The sequence below is a fragment of the Orussus abietinus genome, unplaced genomic scaffold, assembly GCF_000612105.2.
Source record: "Orussus abietinus isolate OABI.00-Male unplaced genomic scaffold, Oabi_2.0 scaffold19, whole genome shotgun sequence".
NCBI lineage: Eukaryota > Metazoa > Arthropoda > Insecta > Hymenoptera > Orussidae > Orussus > Orussus abietinus.
Window position 1 is genome coordinate 551,849 of NW_019395981.1, and position 21,548 is coordinate 573,396.

Below are 21,548 nucleotides of genomic sequence, written 5' to 3' on the forward strand. Positions count from 1 at the left end.
ATTTAGTTATTAGTACAAGTAATTTTATTTTCCATCACGTTTAGACGGCACATCTTATTTACAGTACATAAAATGATATAAATTCTCTTGCATTAATTTCTACATTTCCCGGGAAATTTACACGAAGTCAATATGTACGTTAAATGTGTAATCAGCAATTTAAAAAACGGAAGATCAATGCCAGAAATCCAGTGACCGCACGCTGAACTATGAAAAACAACCTGTTCTAAAAACGAGCGTGTATAAAACCTTTAACATATTATTATACTTCCAGATAATTCAATGCATTTTATCCTAGATATTTTTTATCTTTCGGTGTGTTCTTTATAAGGGCATAAAATTTATCAACATTATCCTCTGCTAGGGTACATTTTCATGAATGTACAAATGTACAAGTCGGCAAGACCTCTCGAACATATTTTGACAATAAGTCACTATGCACTTGATTCTATGTCCTGTCATATAAAAACGAGTAAAAATTTTAGAGCCATGTACTCCTATGCTATAAATAATCCAAGTCACGTGAAATAGTCTTACACTATTATAACACCTTTTAAGTCTCGTACATCAAACCATAGTCGATAAACAAAATAATGACTACGCAGCAGGGAGTTCTGCCTTGCAAGCTGTCAGTTATCCTATCGACTATGTTTTACCTCTAAAAATGCACACGATTTCATCGAAATTTAACATTTCTTTTTTTAAAAGAGAGTGTTAGTCGTTATCATAATTTCACCAATTGAGAATTAATATTATTATTAAGATAGTAGTATGTTTAAGAATCTCATAAAGCCAGTAACAAAATCCCAAGTGTTCATCGTGTGGATTCGTGAAACATCTCTATCCAATTCTTTTGACGGGCTGCGGATTAAAAGTCACATGGCTTTTCTTAGGTATCATAAGTGGACTGTAAAGCACATTTCAAAGACATCTCCATTATACCCGGCATACAATTAATGTAATATAAAAAATTTGTTATTGGATGGGGAACTACACGCAGTGTCTGTAATCTTGAGGTCAGGATACAGCAAATTCCTTTACTAGACCCTTACAATCACGATGAGATTAAAATAAAATTACCTTGTTAGTCTTAATTTACATTATTGTCGATTCAAAAGTCGACCGTTCTAAGTCATGTTATCTGTGACAATTATTGAACTGAAATTGACAAAACGATTATGCAAAACGTGATCGTCACGGCGAATTAAAAATAGAACACGCTGGCTAGGTTTGGAGAGACAATTAATTCGTTACTCAATCCTGGTGGAGTATCACACGCTAAATAAGCGGTATATGAAGAAACCCAGTTACCAACGAATTCAGAGAAACCTGAAGATCTCATCGCTAATAATTCGAAACGACCGAGTCGACCTACTTCTCAAATCAGCTTAAAATTTGTGCGAAAAGGAAACTCGCTTCGCTTAGGAAATAACGAACAACAAGCGAGGACCCTTGTTGTCAGACAGCTTCTGTTGTGTTCACCAGTGGTTGACTTACATCGGTGGCCGGTCCTATGACAGCAGTGCTACAAAATATTTATTACATTAGTGATATACACACCAGAATAAATTATAATCAGGCAAATGTCACGAGAAGCAATGTATATGTATAAAAAAAATAAGAAGTAGTTTCTACTGCGTCTCTCACGATTAAAGAAAAAGAAAAAAGACACAAGTATCCGACAAATTACTTATGATATACAAAGCCACAAAGCAAAATCAGAATAGAATTTTTCACCGAGGAAATGGAATCTTTTGGCGCGTCGTTTAAATAAATCTGCAGTTAGGCTCAAGTATTTTACAGTGAACCAAGTAATTTGTCAGATTATATATACGTATAATACGTGCATCAAAAGCAAGTCATATGAAATCAAAGCTCTCTGTAGCCTTTTTAAACGTGAATAGTGGACACAGCAAGGAAGTTTGTAAGCGATTAGCTAGAAACATCGTTTCGGTTTCCGGGAGAAATGCTCACGGCAACGTCATTACATATCTGTATAACAATTCTAAAATGTTAGTATTTAAGTATATTCGATAGATCACATTACCCAGCACCAAGGGCCAATATCGTTGCCTCCTGTACCATGCTCATTTGTTCGACATTGCACCTACTGCCAATGAAATATTTTTAATTCGTAAAGACTACCGGTTAATGTTTTAGAGAGAGTGTAAAGGATTAGTACCGAGGACAAATCCAAACTCACTCCTTGCAAAGAATTAATCATCAGTATCGTTAAACAGCAACGTTAATCACTTATCTGCGACTCGTTAATGCCGATGCAGCATCATTTAATTAGGAACAAAACTATTCTTCTCGCTCGCATCCCTGCACGATATCGGAAGTAATGACAAAAAAAATACATATGAAAGTATCCGTAATAATCCAACCGCTTTGAAGCACATTCGTAAAACCGTCCGATAAAAAGCTCGTATCGTGTATAAATTTTATCCAATTCAAGTGACGCTCGAATGGAATCCATTTAAACGTTAAAATCAAACAAAAGCGACGTTCACTTAATCCACGAGAAGAAGGAAATAAGAAAAGTTTATTTTACACAACGGATTATTTACATTATGTAATAACTTTACATAAAGTATCCACAGGAAGTATAAAAAAACTAAGCACTAATGTAAACAAACTAGGAAACTAAAATTATAGTGAAATATACAGCTTCGATGAACACGTAGGTATATATATATATATAGGTATGTATGTATACATAGTATAATACATGTCCTTGGCTCCGATGAGTTCAACGGAACTATGTGCCCTCTTGACCACTATTCGAGATCAGGGTGTAGCAATTTCATTTCTAACGGACTTTGCAAATTCTTTCTGCACTGTTCCTCGTATTTCGACCTTAAAACAACATTGAACCAATCTTTATCCATTACAACGCGTTTCTCTGTCGATCGTAATAACTATCGTGCCGTTAAGCAGTTGTCCTCGAGAAACGGTTAATTATCGCGTATTATTTTTAAATTAAACAGTTGTCAGACACAGCCAAGGACGAGCACGATATCAGCGATATGGGCGATGCGTCCTGCAAACTCTTACGGCAGCTCGAAGAAACATCGAGCTACCGCGAAGAGTCCTGGGGCAAGAATGCGAGGAATTCCCCAAATGCAATTCCCCTCCTTACTTAAATTAATCCGACACCTGTCCAAAGTTCACGCATCTTTCGATAGTGGTGGATGTAAACCGTGCTCGTGCAACATAAACCGCAAGTACAACATAAGGTGACATGAAAGTGTCATATATACATACCAAAAAGTCGAAATATTAGTAAAACTTTTCCCAAAATTGGGTCCACCGAATCATTTGAAACCTCATCACGAGATTACAGAGGCCATAAGAAAGAAAACGCGATGCTCGTGAAATTTCATTTTTTGACAAAAAACTTGAATTTATCTCGAAGAAGAACCAAAAAAAAACATTTTATTTTAAATGAAATTTTACGAACATCGCGTTCTTCCTTAGGGCCTCCATAATCACGTGTTAAAGTTTCAGATAATTCGGTGCACACAGTTTAGAGAAAAGTTGTATAAATATTTTCACATTTTGATATATATAGAATCTTTCATATCACCTTAAGGAAAGTAAAAAAAGACCCAGAATCGAATAGTACCCATTGACTCCCAGTGGCTATTTACAGCGAAAGAGGCTCGGGCATTTCTAGGGTGTCGTGGCATATCCGATCCTGCCCCGCTCGGCGGCTACTGTCGATGCACTACGGTCGATGCGAAAGAAAAGCCTACTTCCGATGAAACCATACTAGGATGTGCCGATATTATGAAATACCTGAACGAGACCCAGGAAGCGGTGGGGAGTCGAGCTCGGTCTCATCTCCCCACCATTGGGCACCACGTCCCAACAGCGTATGTGTGTCTTCGTCGCATAGCCGCTCAGGAAACGTTACCCCGTCGCCGAAGCTGTAACCCACACCCCAATGCTATTCCAGGTCGCCCCAACTCTACGAGAATGTACTAAAGAGCACATCGAGTTCTGGCCAGAGATCGGAAGATCCGTCTTACAGAAGGAAACTGAAATCTTCCTTGGCAGATTTTTTTTTCTTTTTTTTTTCCTTTTTTTTTTCCTTCCATTTCAACGAATCTTTGCACGCATCACTTTCCATTTCCGTAATCGTTCCGACGAATTGCAAAGCACTCGACGTGACTTTCGAGTGATCGTTTCAAGTAGCTACTTCGCAATTTGTGGCTTTAGTAGATTTCAATTTACGACGCGTTACAGAAATTAGCCATGTTCACTCTCGTTTCTATTATGACGAGTGCCTATCAGAGAGCCAAATGCACAATACTTTACGAATGATAGTGGCCACGGTCACGAACACGTAACTTATCTGTCCGAAGGTAGAATGCATGCTTTTAGGAATGACGGATCATGCATTTTTACATGACTCCATTGACGGCATAAGTTTCATGCGCGATTAAGAAATGCCTTTTCCCTCCGAATTCGACAACCCCGTGTATGTTACAATTTATGCTGTTTAATATTTCCTGTTAAACGTTTTTATAAAGAGCGTGAAGCATATTAGTGTTCGAAAGGTTTGAAATTTCTCATGCAAACGTACAGAAAATAAGCCAAACTATAAATGAAAACAGCTTGAGCATTAATTTCATGTGCTTTCACTTTTTTGTTTTTAAGAAAAAAAAAAACCACTAATAATATTACCGAAGAACGTGGTTTTCTTTTTCCATTCTTAGCTTTATTCTCAATGCGTTTTCTGGACGTTTTTTCCTCATTCTCAATCAACGCCTGTCTTTCGCATTATTTTTTTTTTTCAGGGACACTAAGAAACACCCCGTGAAAAATGTGAAAATTATTAAAGGAAGAAGTGTAGGTAAACGAGTCTAAAATGGTCTACTGGTCATATCCGAACCTGTTCTTCTTATATTACAGCAGCTGACAAATAAAATATAATATGAAAAATGGCAAACAAATGTTTCACTCATGCATACATGCTTAGAACATCGTCGCACTAAGGCTGTTACTGTGGAACTCGAAAATACGTAATCCGTTTTGGACAAAAATTCCTATTTATGCGACAACTAAAAAATATAGAATTAAATTATACTTCAATCTCCGGAGGTATTAATTGATAATGCAGTATCAGTTTTGACGTCATGTAAGGTTCTGCGCGAGAGTTCCAAAGTAATAACTTAAAGGAATATGCATCAGGTAAAGTAAACTAACATCTATTAATTCTGACCTGTTTTGAGTACTGCCCATGGAGTTGTAAGTATTGGGGGCGCCCTGATGTTCCGAGCGAACCGGATAGACCACTCCGTTTCCGAGACTAAAACACATTTATTTCAACCCCCCAATTTATATATGAAAAAATATTTAACGAGTTACCGGTTCGCAATGATTAACAGCAAGTACGTGATTTGTTAATAGAGCGTATCAGCTTGCAAACGATTCTAACAAACTGCAATTATTTATCCGACAAATGGTAAGATTTTCTAAATCCTTTGAATTTGGTATAACAACGCTAAAAAATTACAAATATTACTCGTGATTTATGAATCCCATCACTTCATCAAAGCTAGAAAAATTGTCAAGAACTTGTTATCGTCATAATGGGAGATTGTACTTAAAGAACGCGTTTTTTTTTTAATTTGATACAACAACATTTCTTTGAGAAACATTCGTAACAAAGTATCGGATTTTCCTGGCATATCTAAACTAATCGATGTCCTTTAGATTGCAGCAAGCGTATGATTCAAATAGCAAGCAATTAAATAAAAAATAATTAGTCTTACAATCGCAGTGTAATTACAACAGTTCCTAAACATTCTGTATCATTTATAATAATAAGACTACATCTGTATACTACTTCCACTTTTTAAAGAATACAAGAAATGAGGAATAAAATAACGAATTACGTTGTACATGTATTACGAAACTTGCAAACAGAAAGCATATTTAAAGCTAATGATGCATGAACACCACTGGTTATGAAATATGATAAAGGTATTCATATACATTAAACATATCATTTATGAAATGTAGAATAAATTATAAAAGGTACAAGAAATACATTTTTAAATATCAAATTGTCAGTCACTGGAAGTTTAAACATAAAAACAGATAAAATAATATTTTTATGAGAACGTACAAATGTTTACTACCAAAGTGCCTCACGTCCAAAACAACAGACCATTAATATAATACCACAGTCGATACACAGTGCTCGTTAATATGCATTTATACTGCCTGCATTTATACTTATTATTATAAACATATAAAATGCTAAAACAGACGAGTAAGACAATTAACATATACCTATATTGGTATATCAGAATATTTAATGGAAATAGCTCTGTTTTCGGCGCACTTAGTGTTAAAATATACTTGTTACAAGACTAGGTATTGTGCAGTTGGCTCAAAGTTAGTGCTAAATAAATATACCAACATTTCCTTAGTTTATGATGTCATAAAGTTATGGAAGACACAATTTGATTAACAGAATTATTTAGTAACAGGCAGTGTTATTAATCTCAGATTTTAATTAGTATGCTGTCACTGACATTTATATTAATTGCCAAGCTGATACCTTTTAGTTGAAAATAATTTTAATTTATTTATTAAACTGCTGTTACTTTGTTCAAAATATTCTGAGGGAAAACATACATAGAGGGAACATAAAAAAGATTATGCTAAAATTTAGAAATGCATTAGCCCTAAAAAGAGAAGTAAATTTTTTATGTGCCCTTTATATACGATCCAATATAAAATGATCTCAATTGCATATCATTTAAAAGGAAAGTAAATTTATGTTCATGTATCTAAGAATTGATTCAAATATCAATATTTTGCATATTGCACGAAATATTTTTGCAAATATATAATGAAGCATCATAATGAATACGGAAATTAATCTTACCTGGTGAAAATTGGAAGGAGCCACAAACGAGTATCATCACCAAATACTTCTTGAAAGTTATTATACTTTCCAAGACTGAAACCATCCTTATCTTTTCCTGTACGAAACATAGGTGGCCTAAATGCCTCTGTAAAGTGTATTCCATTAATGTAAGAATATCTGATGGAAGAGCAACGATAGAAGTCATTAAATGCATACCAAGTGTTGATCTATTATGAAGAACGAGGTAGCAATGGTAGAAGAATAGAGAATTGAGACTGATAGCGAACATGAGCGCAACAAAGAACAAGACGAGCAGGTGAAACCTACCCATTCCATCCATCTCACCCTATAAAACCAATATGATTATGTCAACAAAAGTCATTCTAATAGAACACATTTTTTAAATTTATATTCATCTATATGGTAGAATGACATAAATTATCTAATTTATTTAAGATATATAAAAGCACCATAAAGATTGGAAATAAATTTATAATTAAAGGCATTATAATGAAAAAGAATTATTCACTGACCTTCCAAAGACGTATTAAATACTGCAGTGAAGTAGCAGCTATAAACATACAGTAGAGAAGAGCGTATGCTAAGAAGAGCATGAAGAACTTATAGTTGTGAAAGCCTACACAATTGTTCACCCATGGACAATGATGATCCATCTTTAGAACACATGTTCCACAAACACTGCAATGGTGTGCTCGATCTGGCTTAATGATCTGGCATTTTTCACAAAAGCGTATTGCTAAAGGGAAAAGTTTTCAATTTATCTACTGATGTGTCGCAATATTGTTCCTAGGATCCAACAGAGATGGACACAATTAATTGTTTCAATAAATACTTCTTATTTAAAAAAATGTCCCTCTCTGCTATCACATATTGTTTAAATTACTAGTTAACCTACATAAGAATATTTGTGTTACATTAATAAATATAACCTACCCCCTTTAATGGTACGATTCGTAACAGGAAGGTCTTGAGTGCACCTTTCTAAAATTTGTCTTTGTGCTTCTTCAGTATCTGCCTGTTGCAGCTTTTCCATTTCTGCAGCAGGTATTTTAAACTGCAATTAATGTACATATATGAAATTAAATATGTAAAATAATAATCCTTTATTACTATGCAAGGTTACAAAAAAATATTGGTAGAATTAAAATATACTAAAAAAGATCTAATCACTGACTTTTCTTATTGTTATTATTGTTACTATGCTTTTTTGTGCTAACCTTATCTGGTACCACTATTAATTCAGTAAATACAGTTTGCCAATAGGACCATTGAAACAACAGGAACAGGATGTGGAAGAAAAATAGATAGAAGCCTGTTATTAAAATAAAAGTAATTATTCAATGTTCAATAAATTATGACGATGCTGTACCAGCTTATACAAATAAAATACCTTTTTGAATATAGCTCTCTATTGTATCTGAAATATAAAATAGACATTAATAAAAACTTGAATAATGTAGCAATATTAACACAAACTTGATAAGTACAGGGTAAAATTTTCACTCGTATAGTGACAAATCTGAAGATTAATATCCTTCCTACATACATGAAAGTATATTTCTACAATATGTAACATTAAAGGTAGTTTAAAAGTATCCACGTAATCCAGTAGTACAAACGACAGGTAAAGTACTTAAAAATGTCATGCCGTGTTACTGACATATTTTACACAATAATATAAATCAACTAAATTTCAAACACGTGTATGAATTTTTCTAGTCAATACCTACACTTCAAACATTTTATCTTACCAGTCGTTCTTCGTTGACAGAGGTTCTTAGCGATACATATAGAATTTAAAATTACATACGTTCTCCATAAGCATTATTATACTATAAAATCATAAACATGAGAAGGTCATACATTAGAAATGTTCGATAAGCAAATAATCTAAATAAGTCTGGAAGAATAAACTCACAGTAACAAAGCTGCACGACATAAGCATAGTAGGACCAGACGACAACCGTTGAGATAAAGATGACGGGCACCCACCAAGCACCCTTCACGCACCACCAAGACAACTCGTTTTGCTTGCCCATCCTTTTCGAGGAACTATTCCTCTTATTGCAAACTTAATTCGCTACGAAAATACTTGCATTATTTCAATGAAACGCGTCCCATTCTGCACGACGAATCGTGCAAAACAACCTCTTACTCCTCAACTTCATCCTAGAGTAAACAGTCGAAGTCGGGTCGCAAAGGTAAGAGTCGATATTTCCGTTCGATAGTGCGTCTGCTACTACAGCATAGACTACGAGGAGAATGAAACGGTACTTTCGCTATTTTAATATTTCAACTAATTCAGAAAACATTTGACTGACAAGTATTTTAAATATTATTTTAAAAACCTCAGTTTCAGTCGCCGAAACATAAAAGAAAATATAATTTTTAATCCACATTTGAATGACAACATTGACTTATTTTACGCTATACTGATGTATATCATTCTGCCATGCGATGCCTCTTACGGATGGTAACGGTACTACATACTTGGAAAAGAAGTTGTGGCCGAAGCCTCATGAGAGCGTTGGATGTCGTATGTACATACAGAGCGCGGTACGTCGGCGCGTCGAGGATGAAAAAATGTATACATAAGCGCAGGAATTCAAGGGGAAATATTGAAACTGTTTCAGGAATTCAAGGTCATGGGCACTCTACTGCTCCTTGAAAGAAAAAGCGTGTTTTAAATGCCTTCAGAATATCCAAGATAAACATTTCAACCCTTAAAAATATCGAAATAATCGACGCTGGCAAAAACATTGAACCATATGTTTACCTTTTCTTATAATAAATAGTTTATCGCGTGATTAATGCTCGAATGGTTACGTATAAAGCATACAGAGGCACCTTGATATCTGGTAGTTGACCTTGACGGCATATGATATCATTATTAAATTGTCACACGTATCAATTTGATGACGAAAGGAAGCATGAGGAGTACATACGTGAAAACCTATGAAGCATCTTTTAAATGAAATGAAACGTAAAGCAATGTCCACAAGAGAAACAATGCGTCATCGCGAAAGCATGGCGAAAGCTCGAGATGTTAAAAATGACGTAAGCGAATTTCGGAGTCGGTCGGAAACAAGTTTCAACCCGTGCACTCGCCGGTCCGAGAAGCAGCAGCGAATCATCGACCAGCGGCGTTCGGGAAAGTAGGTGTGTCCCGTCATTGAGCGACTGGCTGTTGGAGAGTTCGGACTTACATTGTTTGCGCTACGCCCAGTCTATAGTTTGTTGTACCTAAAGTACTTTTAATAGGTAAGGAGATTTTTCAAAGAAAATTTTCAAATTGTATGTCATTATTTCATTTCAAATGTGCGTTTTCTGTAGACCGCGGACTTTCTCATAAGTAGTTAAGGTCGAATTTCTTGTATCTTGACCTGATCTGTTGCGCTTTTCAGAGTGGCACCAATCCTACCGGCAACATGTCGCAACACCAGTACTATCCTTTCAAGGTAATCATGTCGTAAAAATGTTTGCTATTCTTTTTAGTTGCTCCGCATAATTTCAAATTATTGTCCTTGGTCTAAGACGATTCTTATTGTATTCTTTAACATGAGATTGTCGTTAACCCTCAGATTAATTATCTATTTTTATCGGAGTTTCTTCTTATATTAATAGCGATGTGAATAATTATTCTTGTTATATATATATAAATGATATCATGTCAGTTATACTCTTGTATTCTCGTTGCATACAGTATGGCTAATGTTTACTTTAGAAACGTGTACATTTAGGCTGATAAAATTTGTAAATGACCTTAAAAGTATTGAAAGTGGCTTGGAACTGGATTTTTTTCCTTAGAATAATGTATTTTCATGTGATATCGTTTGACTTAAAAAATAGTTTACAAAAGTAATATGTTAATTATCAAATACTCCAAACCGAGGAAATAGTTTTTATTATTTCCTGTGAAACCTTTTAGCCAAAGAATATATAATTTTTATTTTGTACAGTGCACCCCAACCGTTTATCCAGCCGAACCTTTTGATGTCAATACGGATGCGGCGATCCTTCGTAAGGCAATGAAAGGATTTGGAACGGATGAGAAAGCAATAATTGACGTTCTTACCAAACGTGGAATTGTTCAACGGCTTGAAATTGCTGAAGCTTACAAAACTTTATATGGGAAAGATCTGATCAATGATCTTAAAAGTGAGCTTACTGGGAAGCTTGAAGATGTTATAATTGCCCTTATGACTCCTCTACCGCACTATTATGCCAAAGAGCTACATGACGCTATGTCTGGTTTGGGAACTGATGAAGAGGCAATCGTAGAAATATTGTGCACCCTCAGTAATTATGGAATAAGAACCATTGCTGCTTTCTACGAAAACTGTAAGTACTTTTAAATCACTTTAAATTACAAGTACATAATTTACAATTAAACTATAGATGTGCAATGTTTTATAAAAATATTTTTTTTTAAGCAACGTGAACTAAACATTTGAATTTTTTCATGATCTTCAGATATTACTTGAGTTAAGATAATTATTCAGATGATCACTTAAAATGGTTATTACATTAATTGAAAAAAAGGTGATTTGACATGATCGATCCTAAATTTTGTTGCATGTCCTCCAGAATTAAAATTACAGAACTAAAAAATGAAGGACGGGTAAGGGAGAAGATGACTAGGTTTCTATATTTATGCTCACACATGGTCAGCATGATGTCATCGTTTCTTACGACACAGTCGTGTATTCATTGACGTCGCTGTATGCGTAACGCGGCCGTCGTGTCGGGTAGCCAATATGGTTCCAGCATTCTTTACACATTCGCTTTTGAATGCCACAAATTGCCTTGATGGTTTAACGATGTTATGTGAATTACATTCTCAAGCAGTTCATAATAGGCTGCACTGGATCGTTAATAATTTTATTACAGAAGAGTAGATATGGTAGAGCTACACATGCATTATTTTTCATTCATTTGTAATTAGTCTTTTTCTATTTCCAGTGTACGGAAAAACTCTTGAAAACGATCTGAAAGGAGACACATCGGGGCACTTTAAAAGATTATTAGTTTCTCTTTGCCAAGCTAATCGAGATGAAAATCAAGGCATTGATCATGCACAAGCTGTCACCGATGCGCAAGCCTTATATGAAGCTGGTATGTATTTTTCATTACATTACAATTTACGCAAAATACCTACAAGCATCGTCAATATAATTTTTTGGGAGATAACACATGGGAGAGCAAACTCATTGAAACGGTGAAATTGTGAAAAAGAATAGTCATTTATTATGTTGTTTATTTCTATGCTTTACAGGTGAGAAACAATGGGGAACTGACGAATCGCAATTTAATGCCATCCTGGTCAGTCGCAGTTATCAACAGTTACGCCAAACGTTTATTGAATATGAGAAAATCTCAGGCCATGATATCGAAGTGGCGATTAAAAAGGAATTCTCTGGGAGCGTTGAAAAGGGCCTCCTTGGAATTGGTTAGTCAATAGATATTTATCTACGCACAGAAAAAATCTCGTTTACTTATTTTATGACAAGTAGTTCATCGTTTCCCGTAAAAAAACGGCCATTAATCAATACTGTTTAGTCATTGATTGTTTATATTAAAATATTTGTATTTTACATTATACAGTGAAATGTGTGAAGTCAAAAGTTGGCTTCTTTGCTGAGCGTCTACATGCTAGTATGCATGGCATTGGAACTAAAGATCGCACCCTTATCCGGATTATTGTATCGCGAAGTGAAATTGATCTCGGGGACATTAAAAAGGCATTTGAGGAGCGTTATGGGAAGTCACTAGAGAGCTGGATCGCTGTAAGTTAAACTTTAATGTCCTTATTAATCTTATACCTATTAATAATAAAATAGAGAAGATAATAGTATTGATTAGCGTAATGCCGACAGAATCTCAGAATATTTTGACTAAAAACCATCGTTTTTCCGTTGCAGAGTGATACGTCTGGAGATTACAAAAAAGCATTGCTTTCCCTGGTTTCGACTTAAACTATGTACATGAGTCAGTAAGCATGCATAGTGCTTACTACTTAAGTTTTATTGATAATCCATGTTAAGTAAGCCTACCAGTCGCCTTCAATGGATTTGCCTTAATTGTAGAATAGAAAAACAATGTCGATCAAAGTCAGTGTTACTGCCTGCCATTGGACGTACTTTATTGTTGAAAACAAAAAATTGATTTCAGTGTAATTGGAGAAACATATAAGGTTAAAATATTACTTTAGTTTTAAGTAATAGTCGTGCTCCTAATTGTTGCAAAAGCAACGTTTTAGTTGACGGTGCCTGTTTTAATGTAATTGGAAGCAGACATTTCTACATAATATACAGGAATACAGGTGTTATTGCGTTAAGGAAAATCGCTCCTTGCACTATAAAAGATACTGCTTTTACATAGAACCTTTATTTTTATTTTATACAACAAGATACAAAGACTTTAGCATAAAGATGGCTCTACTTGTTATATTTTTACATCTATATACTGCAATCTATTTTTACACAAGTTTGCTACGAAGAAATATTGCATATATTTTCTACATTACAGAGATGTCTATTTATTATTGTAACATTTTGTTATAAAATTATATTATAAAAGCAATATTCATATTGATGTTTCACGATATTACAACCAATAAAAACAAAACGTGAATGAATTATCTACTAGCAGTTGTTTTATCCAAAAGGTAGAAATTACTTATACTGTCGACTTGCACCTATTTATCAAGAAGTTGTAACTTTACTCACATCTCTAACGCCAGTCGAGATAATCTGGAATTGAAAATGGAATAACATAAAGTAGAAGACATGCAGCGCATTTGAACCTATAATTGGCTCAATACTTTAATTGTTAAATACTTTTAATAAATAAAAGAATTTAATGTTACCTCAAAAACTACAGAAACTTGAGGTAACGTAGAATGTTTTAAAATGTGTGCTGCAAATTTCGTATCTGTTAAACGCACGAGTGTCAGTCGTCTGTGTACAAGATGGGCCAGCAATTGCCCTCCAGCACTACCAAAACATACTTTTCCTTCGTCATCTATTTGAGTGACCAATTCGTTGACAATAATTACCTTTAGAGTAAACCCAATATATTTTTCATATCCTCAATCAATAATGAAAGCCAATGTAATTCCACTCACCGCGACATTGAATTTTGATACTATAGCATGTAACTCGTCTAATATTCGAAAATAAACTTGAGTACGTTGCCAGGAATCCTCGAGGCAACATTGAATAGGATATGATAAACTGTCCAGTATTATAACGCTCACCTGAACAAACGTCGGTATTATATTTTATGTGTTAGTTTTAGGGATAATGAATTATTTCATATACCGGTTTTGGAATAATTTCCTTTGAAGAGGACTTTTTAAAATACATACAAACCTTTGATCCACCCACTAAATCTCTTTTTAAATTAGTAATTGCAGACAATAATTCATTTGGAGTAAAAGGAGAAACGACAGTTATCCCTTTCATCATGTCATCTATGTTCAATCTTTGATCCTTTTGGACACTTTGACACCCAAGAATGAGATCTGTAAAATTACTGTTTAATTATACATTCCGCAGATTTCACTGTAGAAATGGCCTGCATTGGTTTACTATATTATGCATTAAGAAATTATTCTTTTTACATTTTAATGCAGAAGTATTATAAGTACGGGATATCGAACAGACATATTCAAATAACAAATATGATCATGTGTTTTATTTTTTAAATGTACAAGATGAGAGAAAAAATACTTTTTAACATTACTGGTAGAGAAAATCCATTAGTTACATCGGGATAAGTACATGTTCTTATAAAATGACGTTCAGGTTACACTGTAACTTGCACTGTATTCTAGCTCCATTCTTCTTCGTTTTCTACCGGATTTTGTTTCCGCTTTCTATTGTTTCTAAATTTCTTTTCCGTTCCAACATTATTAAATAAATTTGGAACTAATGATTTCCCAGTCATCAAAAGACAATTATAAAGTTGTAACATACTTTCAGAGTGCTGAAGTACTAATGAAATGTAATCCTCAATGTTCTTGCGTTTTTTGAAGTTATTGTATAAATTATACAACAGGGTTCCATTGAATAATTGAGCAGGTTTTGTTTGTTTATAAGGATACCCCAATAATGCATTTAACTGCATGCTATGACGAAGACAGCTTTGAAATTGTGCAAATGCATGAACGATTGTTCGATTGAAAATCTTAGGATTCCTGGATAGATCTGGTGTTATGTTGAAATTAGAAATGAAAAATGATACAATCACATAACAATCTTCGGCTGCAACTTTTTCATATGCTTCTATGATTGTAACATTATTTGAAGAAGATTGCCGAACACCTTCCTTTTTCGTTTTCAATATCGATTCAACCATCGGACCAAACTTTTTGTTAAAATAACTTTCAGATCGGTGAAACCCTATTTTTTCATCCACAATATGAAACAACATACAAAATAATAAAGCATACATGTGAACATATGTACATAATTCACCAAGTCCCTCGTCACACCAATATTTTGCAGTTCCCAAGTACAACTTCCATTTCTCTGGGACGTTATTTAAAATCGTGCTATCCAATATTCCTAAAGTTTCTTCGAGAATTTTCTTTCTCCTGCTCAACGGCAGTTCTCTTAAATTGCTCAATGTAGGACGAATACCTGGAAGTATACGATCACAATATTCCAACTCCTGTATAATGAAGTTTTTTCTCTGGTCCCGAATATAAAGTTTCAGAGAATCTCTTGATTTATTGACATCAGATTTTAGCAGACTATAAATCACAGTAATTAATTTAAAACTAATTGCATTAGCGGATGGATAGCTATAGTCTTCTATCTGGGGTGGGCACATATAGTAATTTCCACCCAGAATATCGATGAAATAAGATGGAAAATTTCCAATAGAAAATTCCTCCTTAAACCATGTTGGTAGTAGTTTAATAAGTCGTTTTTCATAAGCGGTTCCACCATCATCCACTATTTCTTGGTCACTTTGTTTATATTGTACTTGATTGTCTTGCTTATTATGATCATCAAATTCTGGATTGTCTCCTGACATTGTATTCGAAGATGATGGATTTTCAATGTCTCCTTTAAATTCAAATGGTTTCTTAGTTTTTTCTGCTTGTATCTTCAAAATGTTCTCCTTGGAAAATCCTAACGGTATTAACATGCACGGTGATAAGCTGGTATAGCCATCTATAATTTGCCTTATAGCTGTCAATATTCTCTTATGATGACGCTCTTGTAATTTTCTTAATATACCTTCCAATGCAGAGTTTAAAGAATGATTATGTAGCCAGTTAAAAACTGCCTCGATCTTCCGTTGTTGTTCATTTTGAGAACCTGATTTTGGATATTTTATCTGAGACAAGAAATCTTTGAAAAAACTTGAATCTATGTAATCATTTCCCAATAGCGCAGCAGCTACTGGTAACAAGGATTGATGTATTCCATTAAGATGCTTCAAAAGTTTCTCAACTTTATAAATTTTACATTCCATAATGTTCCCTTGTCCTACTGGATTTTTTCGTACATTGTGACGTAAAGAATTGAATGGTATATAAAGGACTCCATAAATGAAAAAATCAGAGTCAAAACTGAGTACCGGACAATTCAATATCTTTGAAATTGCAGCGATATCGTCATCAGCTTCTAATAGAGACTGTGCAAATTTGATACCTTTCTCTTTCATAACATCTTTGAAGACTTCTTTTAGCAGAAGTGGAAAAAACTTGTTGTCGCTGTGGGCGGTATAAGTACCTGCTGTTTCAATTTTTGCAAGTAAGCGCTTCTTTCCAGTATTCCGTTTTTTCAACTCACATCCACCATCGATCAAAACTAAAGGCTTTACTCCGCATTCTAGGAGTTGATCAAAAAATATACCAACTGCACGCGCAAACTTATCATAATCACCCCCAAATGCGCAATTCCCTTTCGTATAGTAAATGTAAATTTGAGATGTGATGGAATTGCCATCGATAACCAAATACGAGTCATGTAAATAAAATGGTTCCATAACCCATTTTGATCGGTTATTGACAAATGTCATTAAACCTGGAATACCCATGTTTCTGACAATCTTATGTGTGCTGTTTTATGAAATACTTTTCACAGTGCATCAACAAATCAATTTTTAATTTTTTAATCAGATAAAACACATCGTCAAATCTGGTTGAACATGATTCCATACAAAATCCAGACAGCTAATCAAGTAATGGTCCTCATCAGTCCTCATCAAGTAAATGATTTATTAGCCAGAAAGCCTCTTGTATTTTTCGTCTGTTAGGTTTGGTTACGTTTTTCTTTCTTAAGCCATGCCGAATTCGCTTTAACGTAGTATACACTACACTGCCCTGCGTATGTATGTAGTATGTATATACCTAACTGGCATCGCTTGAAGTTCCTTCGCCTACTTGAAGTTGCCTTTAAAATCACGTGACCTAACAAGATGACGAGAACAGGTGCTGCGCAGCTGAGGTATAATCCGGAGTCCCACTGAACGCATTGGGTGACACACAGAGCGCGGCGAATGAGGAACCAATCAGAACTGCGCTTAACAGTGCGCGTCACTTCCAACGCAATTCTGATTGGTTGTTCATCGTCGACGCGTGAACGTGCCGCGTTCTGTATGATATTCAATGCATTCGGTGAGACTCCGGCCTATAGAATGTAGCATGACCAAGGTCACCGATGACGCATGAATAGTATGCGACCTGACAAATCTAAATAAAAAAAAACCAGAATGACACAAGAAGTTAGAAATTGTGACAAATATTGTTGGTGTATGTTCTTCTCGTTCATCTACATCCTACAAGAGAGTTTCTAATTGGAATGAGAGGCTGTGGAATTTACAATTTTAAATGTCAAAGTACATACAAGCAATTGAAAGCCGTATATAAACGAATAATTGCAAGTTAAATAAAATTAATGAACTTAACAAAGATGTGTGACGACGCTCACAACTTGTTCTTTTACGCTAATGTATGTCATGTGTGTAAAGCATTTAGCAAAGAATTGCCACTGAAAAGATGTGGCAATTGTAGGATGATAGCCTATTGTGGCGAAGATCATCAAAGACAACATTGGCCGCAACACAAGGAATTATGTAACGTCTTACTGCAGATGTTACAAGAATCTGGAATATCCTGTTTACTTAAGAAAAATCAAGCTCAAAATGCAAAGGAATGGTCACAGATCAAGACAAATCTCATGTTACTAGTGAGCATTAAAATCAATCGTCGGCTGTTACCATATGAAGAACAAATGTTTAAATTTCCTAGATCATGCGTTATCTGTCATGAAAGCGAATCAAAAATCCTAAAAGATTGTCAAGATTGTCCCAGTGGAAGTTACTGTGCAGCGCATAGATACAACACTGTGCATTCGAAGCAATGTACTTCTTTGAAATTATGCTTCGATTTAGATATTGCTACAGCATTGTTCACACGAGAAACTCCAAGACACGTAGTGCCATTTCATACCGAAGTAGCATATCTTCCTAATACTATGAAAGACTTCATAGATTTATATGTTAATGAGAATAAGTCTCTGCCAATGTCTCCTGAATGTCGAACAGCTTATATCTCGGAGTACCTTACACGACCATTAAGTCTATTATATGCAATGGAAAGATTGGAATTTTCAGCTAAAGCAGAAATTACTATACACGTTATTGGTGCAAATATGATAGAAGTTGACGGACTGGAAGTTTGGGAAATCTTGTTACATTGGTTGCCGTCATTGATGGTATTAACAATTGTACTTATTGGTCCAGAGCTTATATGGGATAGTGTGACACCTAACGTATGCGATTGTTGTGCAGTGGAAGACATGAAAATTCACGTTGAAAGTTGCAACATGCTTTATGAAGACTATGTTTCCAGTCAGTGGTTTGAAAAACCTGACTTTATTATTGGTTATAACACAGGCATACACGAATGTGAAGATTTCACTTCGTCAAAGGATACTTGGGTGGCTTCTTTAAGATTACTAGCTGAACAAAATTGTCCTGTTGTATTAACATCATACACATTAGATGAATCACATAAAGAACATGAAAGATTACAAGCCGTTTTAGGAGAAAGTATAGTGCATACATTGTGCCAGTTTAATCCTTTTAGTAGTTTAAGACCTTACAGAGACTATGAAACAGAAGGCGTGTATTATCAAAATCAGTTTATTACAATTTACAAAAAACTAAAAGAATCGTAAAAATGTCTCAAAGCTAACAAACGATTAGAATGAAATTGTGCATTATATGTAATCAAACAAGGCATTTGCCTTTCTTTCTAATAATATTGATTGTAAATTTTTTACAATAGATTTTCTGGATAAAATTCCTACTTGCTCATTCAATATAAATAACATTTTTACTACTAGTTTATAGGAGCCATTCGTAAGCTACACTACATGCAACAAATAGTACTTTGAATTACATATTCAATTTTTTTAAAATATTTTACATATAACGTCAGAATCTCTATCAATGTTTATACTCTACTAATCAGTATTGTAAGTTAAACACTACATGTTAGTGCTATGATGAAATGTACACATAAGAGTGTATTCATTTCATTATGACTTTGCCAAAATTAAAGATATAAAACAATTTACGGTATACAGTTTAATAGGTGTTCGATGTAGAAGAGTAAAAAGAAGAATGGGTGGTATGTTTTTCTCTTGTTGTATACCTTCAAATTATCATCAAATTCCAAAATTATAGAAGATGTAACCGTTTCAGTATTATAAATGTAACGCCAAGGTAAATTTATACAATATAGCAATTTACAATTCCTATACATTGCTGTGTTATAACTTTAGACACAATCAGTATGCAGACTAATAGTGCCTTGTAAATGCAAAAATGCATACCATTTTAATTATCAACGGAAGTACAATTAAGCCAATATCAACATATACATTTTTTGTAATACTAATTCAGATTTGTGCAAATACTCAAGCGTATATCAGGTTAATATTTATTGTGAGTAGAATATCACTCTATTTGGAAAAAATTAAATTATGGATTTATCTGTAAGTTAGATAAGAAAGTTATTCTCTGTTGTTACTTAAAGTATTGTGTATATAATGCTAATTACATTATATTTTAATCTAGATTGATAAGTTACGTACACAAAGCTGACCAGCTTTCAATCATATCAAGTTACATAAAACTGTACACAATGTGTACATGTTTTATACTTCTGTCTACCAATGTTAATACAATTTTGCTATAAAGATATGCATTTCTAAGTACAACAAACATTTTGAAAAATATTCAAAATTTTGAGATCACTTTATTATAAGAATAAAACAGTATTTCTCATGGATGCCAATCCTATTTGCAACAATATGCTGTGATAGATAATGTCACTTCTGATATCATTAAGGATATAAGTTATGATAAATGTTATATTATTATACCATTTAAAAATGTGTTTGAATATTAAGCACTTAGTTTTAAATATTACTTAAATAGTTACATTATTTCGATTATTAAAATGCATAATCCGAAAGTTACTTAGAAGTATTGTTAAATGTCGATGACAAACTTTTTACACATTGTTCAGCAAACTGATTTTTTTAACGATATAAGCTTTTAATTTCACTCCCAAAGATAATATTAACAATTACTATAAATGTTTGTTTTGTATATGTGGATAATAAATTAATTAATTATTGTAATTTTACTAAATTATATTAATATTTACCTTTTAATCTCAAAAGAGATGTCTGATGTCTCGTGTCAAAGTAAAATACCTGACCGTCGAAATTGTTAAGGCAGATATTTAATTGTTCCATGATGCTGATTTGAAAACTAAAATGAGTATGTACAATAATCTTATATTACTTTTCAAATGTTATTACAACTATTACAAATTTGGTGCTGCCAATAGTGGATTACCAAATTTGAGTCTTGCCTGAGCCAGGAGCACCAAATAATTCTGTGATGCTTCCACGTTGAAGCCCACCATCAAAAGTATCATCTAAGATTTTGCAACAAGTTGATATACTTCCAACCTCCATTTCTTTCTAATAACAAAAGTGATAATCTATACAGACATTTTAAAACATACAAATATGACATAGTTGTAATCACTTACTTGCCAAACGTCGAGTGCCGAATGAGTTTGAGGTATTTCTAATGCTTCACGAGACACAAGTGAAGTAACGTACTTTGTCAACTTTTCTAAAAATTTAATATTTTTAAATTACCAAATTGTATTTTCCTATATATAAATTTAAATTATCATTTTAATGACCAGGTGTAGTGATAATATCTTCCATGAATATGTATCTATCTTTAAGCAATCCGGATATCGCAGAATTTGGCAAAGCAAGTGTTGAAATTGGTTGCAGCATTTTATCTGTAACGATATAATTTTTAAGAAATTCGTAGATAATTGACCGCAAAATTGAAATTGAGGCCCGGCCTCGACCAATCCGGGAGCTGGATCGCGGCCAGGGGTCGCGATATATAGGGGTAACTCATTTCTAGCAGAGATGAGTTGCGTCGCCACTGATCGCCACTGAGGGGTAACAGGTGGCAAGTATGTACGTTAGTCGTCCGCACCAACCACCAGGGAACAGCACAGGATTGATCACGCGACCCTGCCCGTGAGTAATCTCCCAACTCATCTCTGTTTGAG

At 34.2% G+C, this 21,548-nt stretch overlaps 5 protein-coding genes across 15 annotated transcripts; 2 read left to right on the forward strand and 3 right to left on the reverse strand.

Moving 5' to 3' along the window:
* Positions 1-6: 6 nt before the first annotated feature.
* On the reverse strand, positions 7-9,210 carry LOC105699680 (palmitoyltransferase ZDHHC2). 9 transcript variants are annotated; one of them, XM_012424846.2, is made up of 11 exons: positions 9,066-9,210; positions 8,829-8,990; positions 8,301-8,327; positions 8,128-8,222; positions 7,844-7,964; positions 7,423-7,646; positions 7,106-7,235; positions 6,908-7,034; positions 5,231-5,317; positions 3,802-3,932; positions 2,529-2,859 (listed from the first exon to the last, which is right to left on the reverse strand). In XM_012424846.2, the coding sequence occupies exons 2-11, from the start codon at positions 8,947-8,949 to the stop codon at positions 2,813-2,815; spliced, it is 1,110 nt and encodes a 369-aa protein (XP_012280269.1). In that variant the 5' UTR covers positions 8,950-8,990; positions 9,066-9,210; the 3' UTR covers positions 2,529-2,812. The 9 variants fall into 9 exon arrangements, with proteins under 9 accessions (XP_012280271.1, XP_012280270.1, XP_012280274.1 ...); XM_012424848.2 differs by lacking the exons at positions 2,529-2,859; positions 3,802-3,932 and adding exons at positions 7-1,525; positions 2,048-2,110 and having other exon boundaries at positions 8,829-9,207; XM_012424847.2 differs by lacking the exon at positions 2,529-2,859 and adding an exon at positions 7-1,525 and having other exon boundaries at positions 8,829-9,207.
* A 701-nt stretch (positions 9,211-9,911) lies between these two features.
* Positions 9,912-13,547, forward strand: LOC105699681 (annexin B9). Its single transcript, XM_012424855.2, has 7 exons — positions 9,912-10,171; positions 10,315-10,368; positions 10,870-11,251; positions 11,873-12,025; positions 12,186-12,359; positions 12,515-12,696; positions 12,832-13,547. The coding sequence occupies exons 2-7, from the start codon at positions 10,339-10,341 to the stop codon at positions 12,883-12,885; spliced, it is 975 nt and encodes a 324-aa protein (XP_012280278.1). The 5' UTR covers positions 9,912-10,171; positions 10,315-10,338; the 3' UTR covers positions 12,886-13,547.
* On the reverse strand, positions 13,279-21,394 carry LOC105699682 (DNA repair protein RAD51 homolog 3). Of its 3 annotated transcripts, none has more exons than XR_001104052.2 (8): positions 21,162-21,394; positions 21,003-21,088; positions 20,804-20,931; positions 20,610-20,716; positions 14,284-14,435; positions 14,037-14,168; positions 13,779-13,933; positions 13,279-13,662 (listed from the first exon to the last, which is right to left on the reverse strand). XR_001104052.2 is itself a non-coding variant. In XM_012424857.2 (8 exons), the coding sequence occupies exons 1-8, from the start codon at positions 21,259-21,261 to the stop codon at positions 13,615-13,617; spliced, it is 930 nt and encodes a 309-aa protein (XP_012280280.1). In that variant the 5' UTR covers positions 21,262-21,394; the 3' UTR covers positions 13,279-13,614. The 3 variants fall into 3 exon arrangements, 2 of the variants coding, with proteins under 2 accessions (XP_012280280.1, XP_012280279.1); XM_012424857.2 differs by having other exon boundaries at positions 13,779-13,967; positions 20,610-20,704; XM_012424856.2 differs by having other exon boundaries at positions 13,779-13,967.
* LOC105699678 (protein asteroid) lies at positions 14,581-17,376 on the reverse strand. The gene has a single exon (XM_012424842.2). The coding sequence runs from the start codon at positions 16,964-16,966 to the stop codon at positions 14,744-14,746; it is 2,223 nt and encodes a 740-aa protein (XP_012280265.1). The 5' UTR covers positions 16,967-17,376; the 3' UTR covers positions 14,581-14,743.
* LOC105699679 lies at positions 17,668-20,583 on the forward strand. The gene has a single exon (XM_012424843.2). The coding sequence runs from the start codon at positions 17,827-17,829 to the stop codon at positions 19,108-19,110; it is 1,284 nt and encodes a 427-aa protein (XP_012280266.1). The 5' UTR covers positions 17,668-17,826; the 3' UTR covers positions 19,111-20,583.
* Positions 21,395-21,548: the final 154 nt, after the last annotated feature.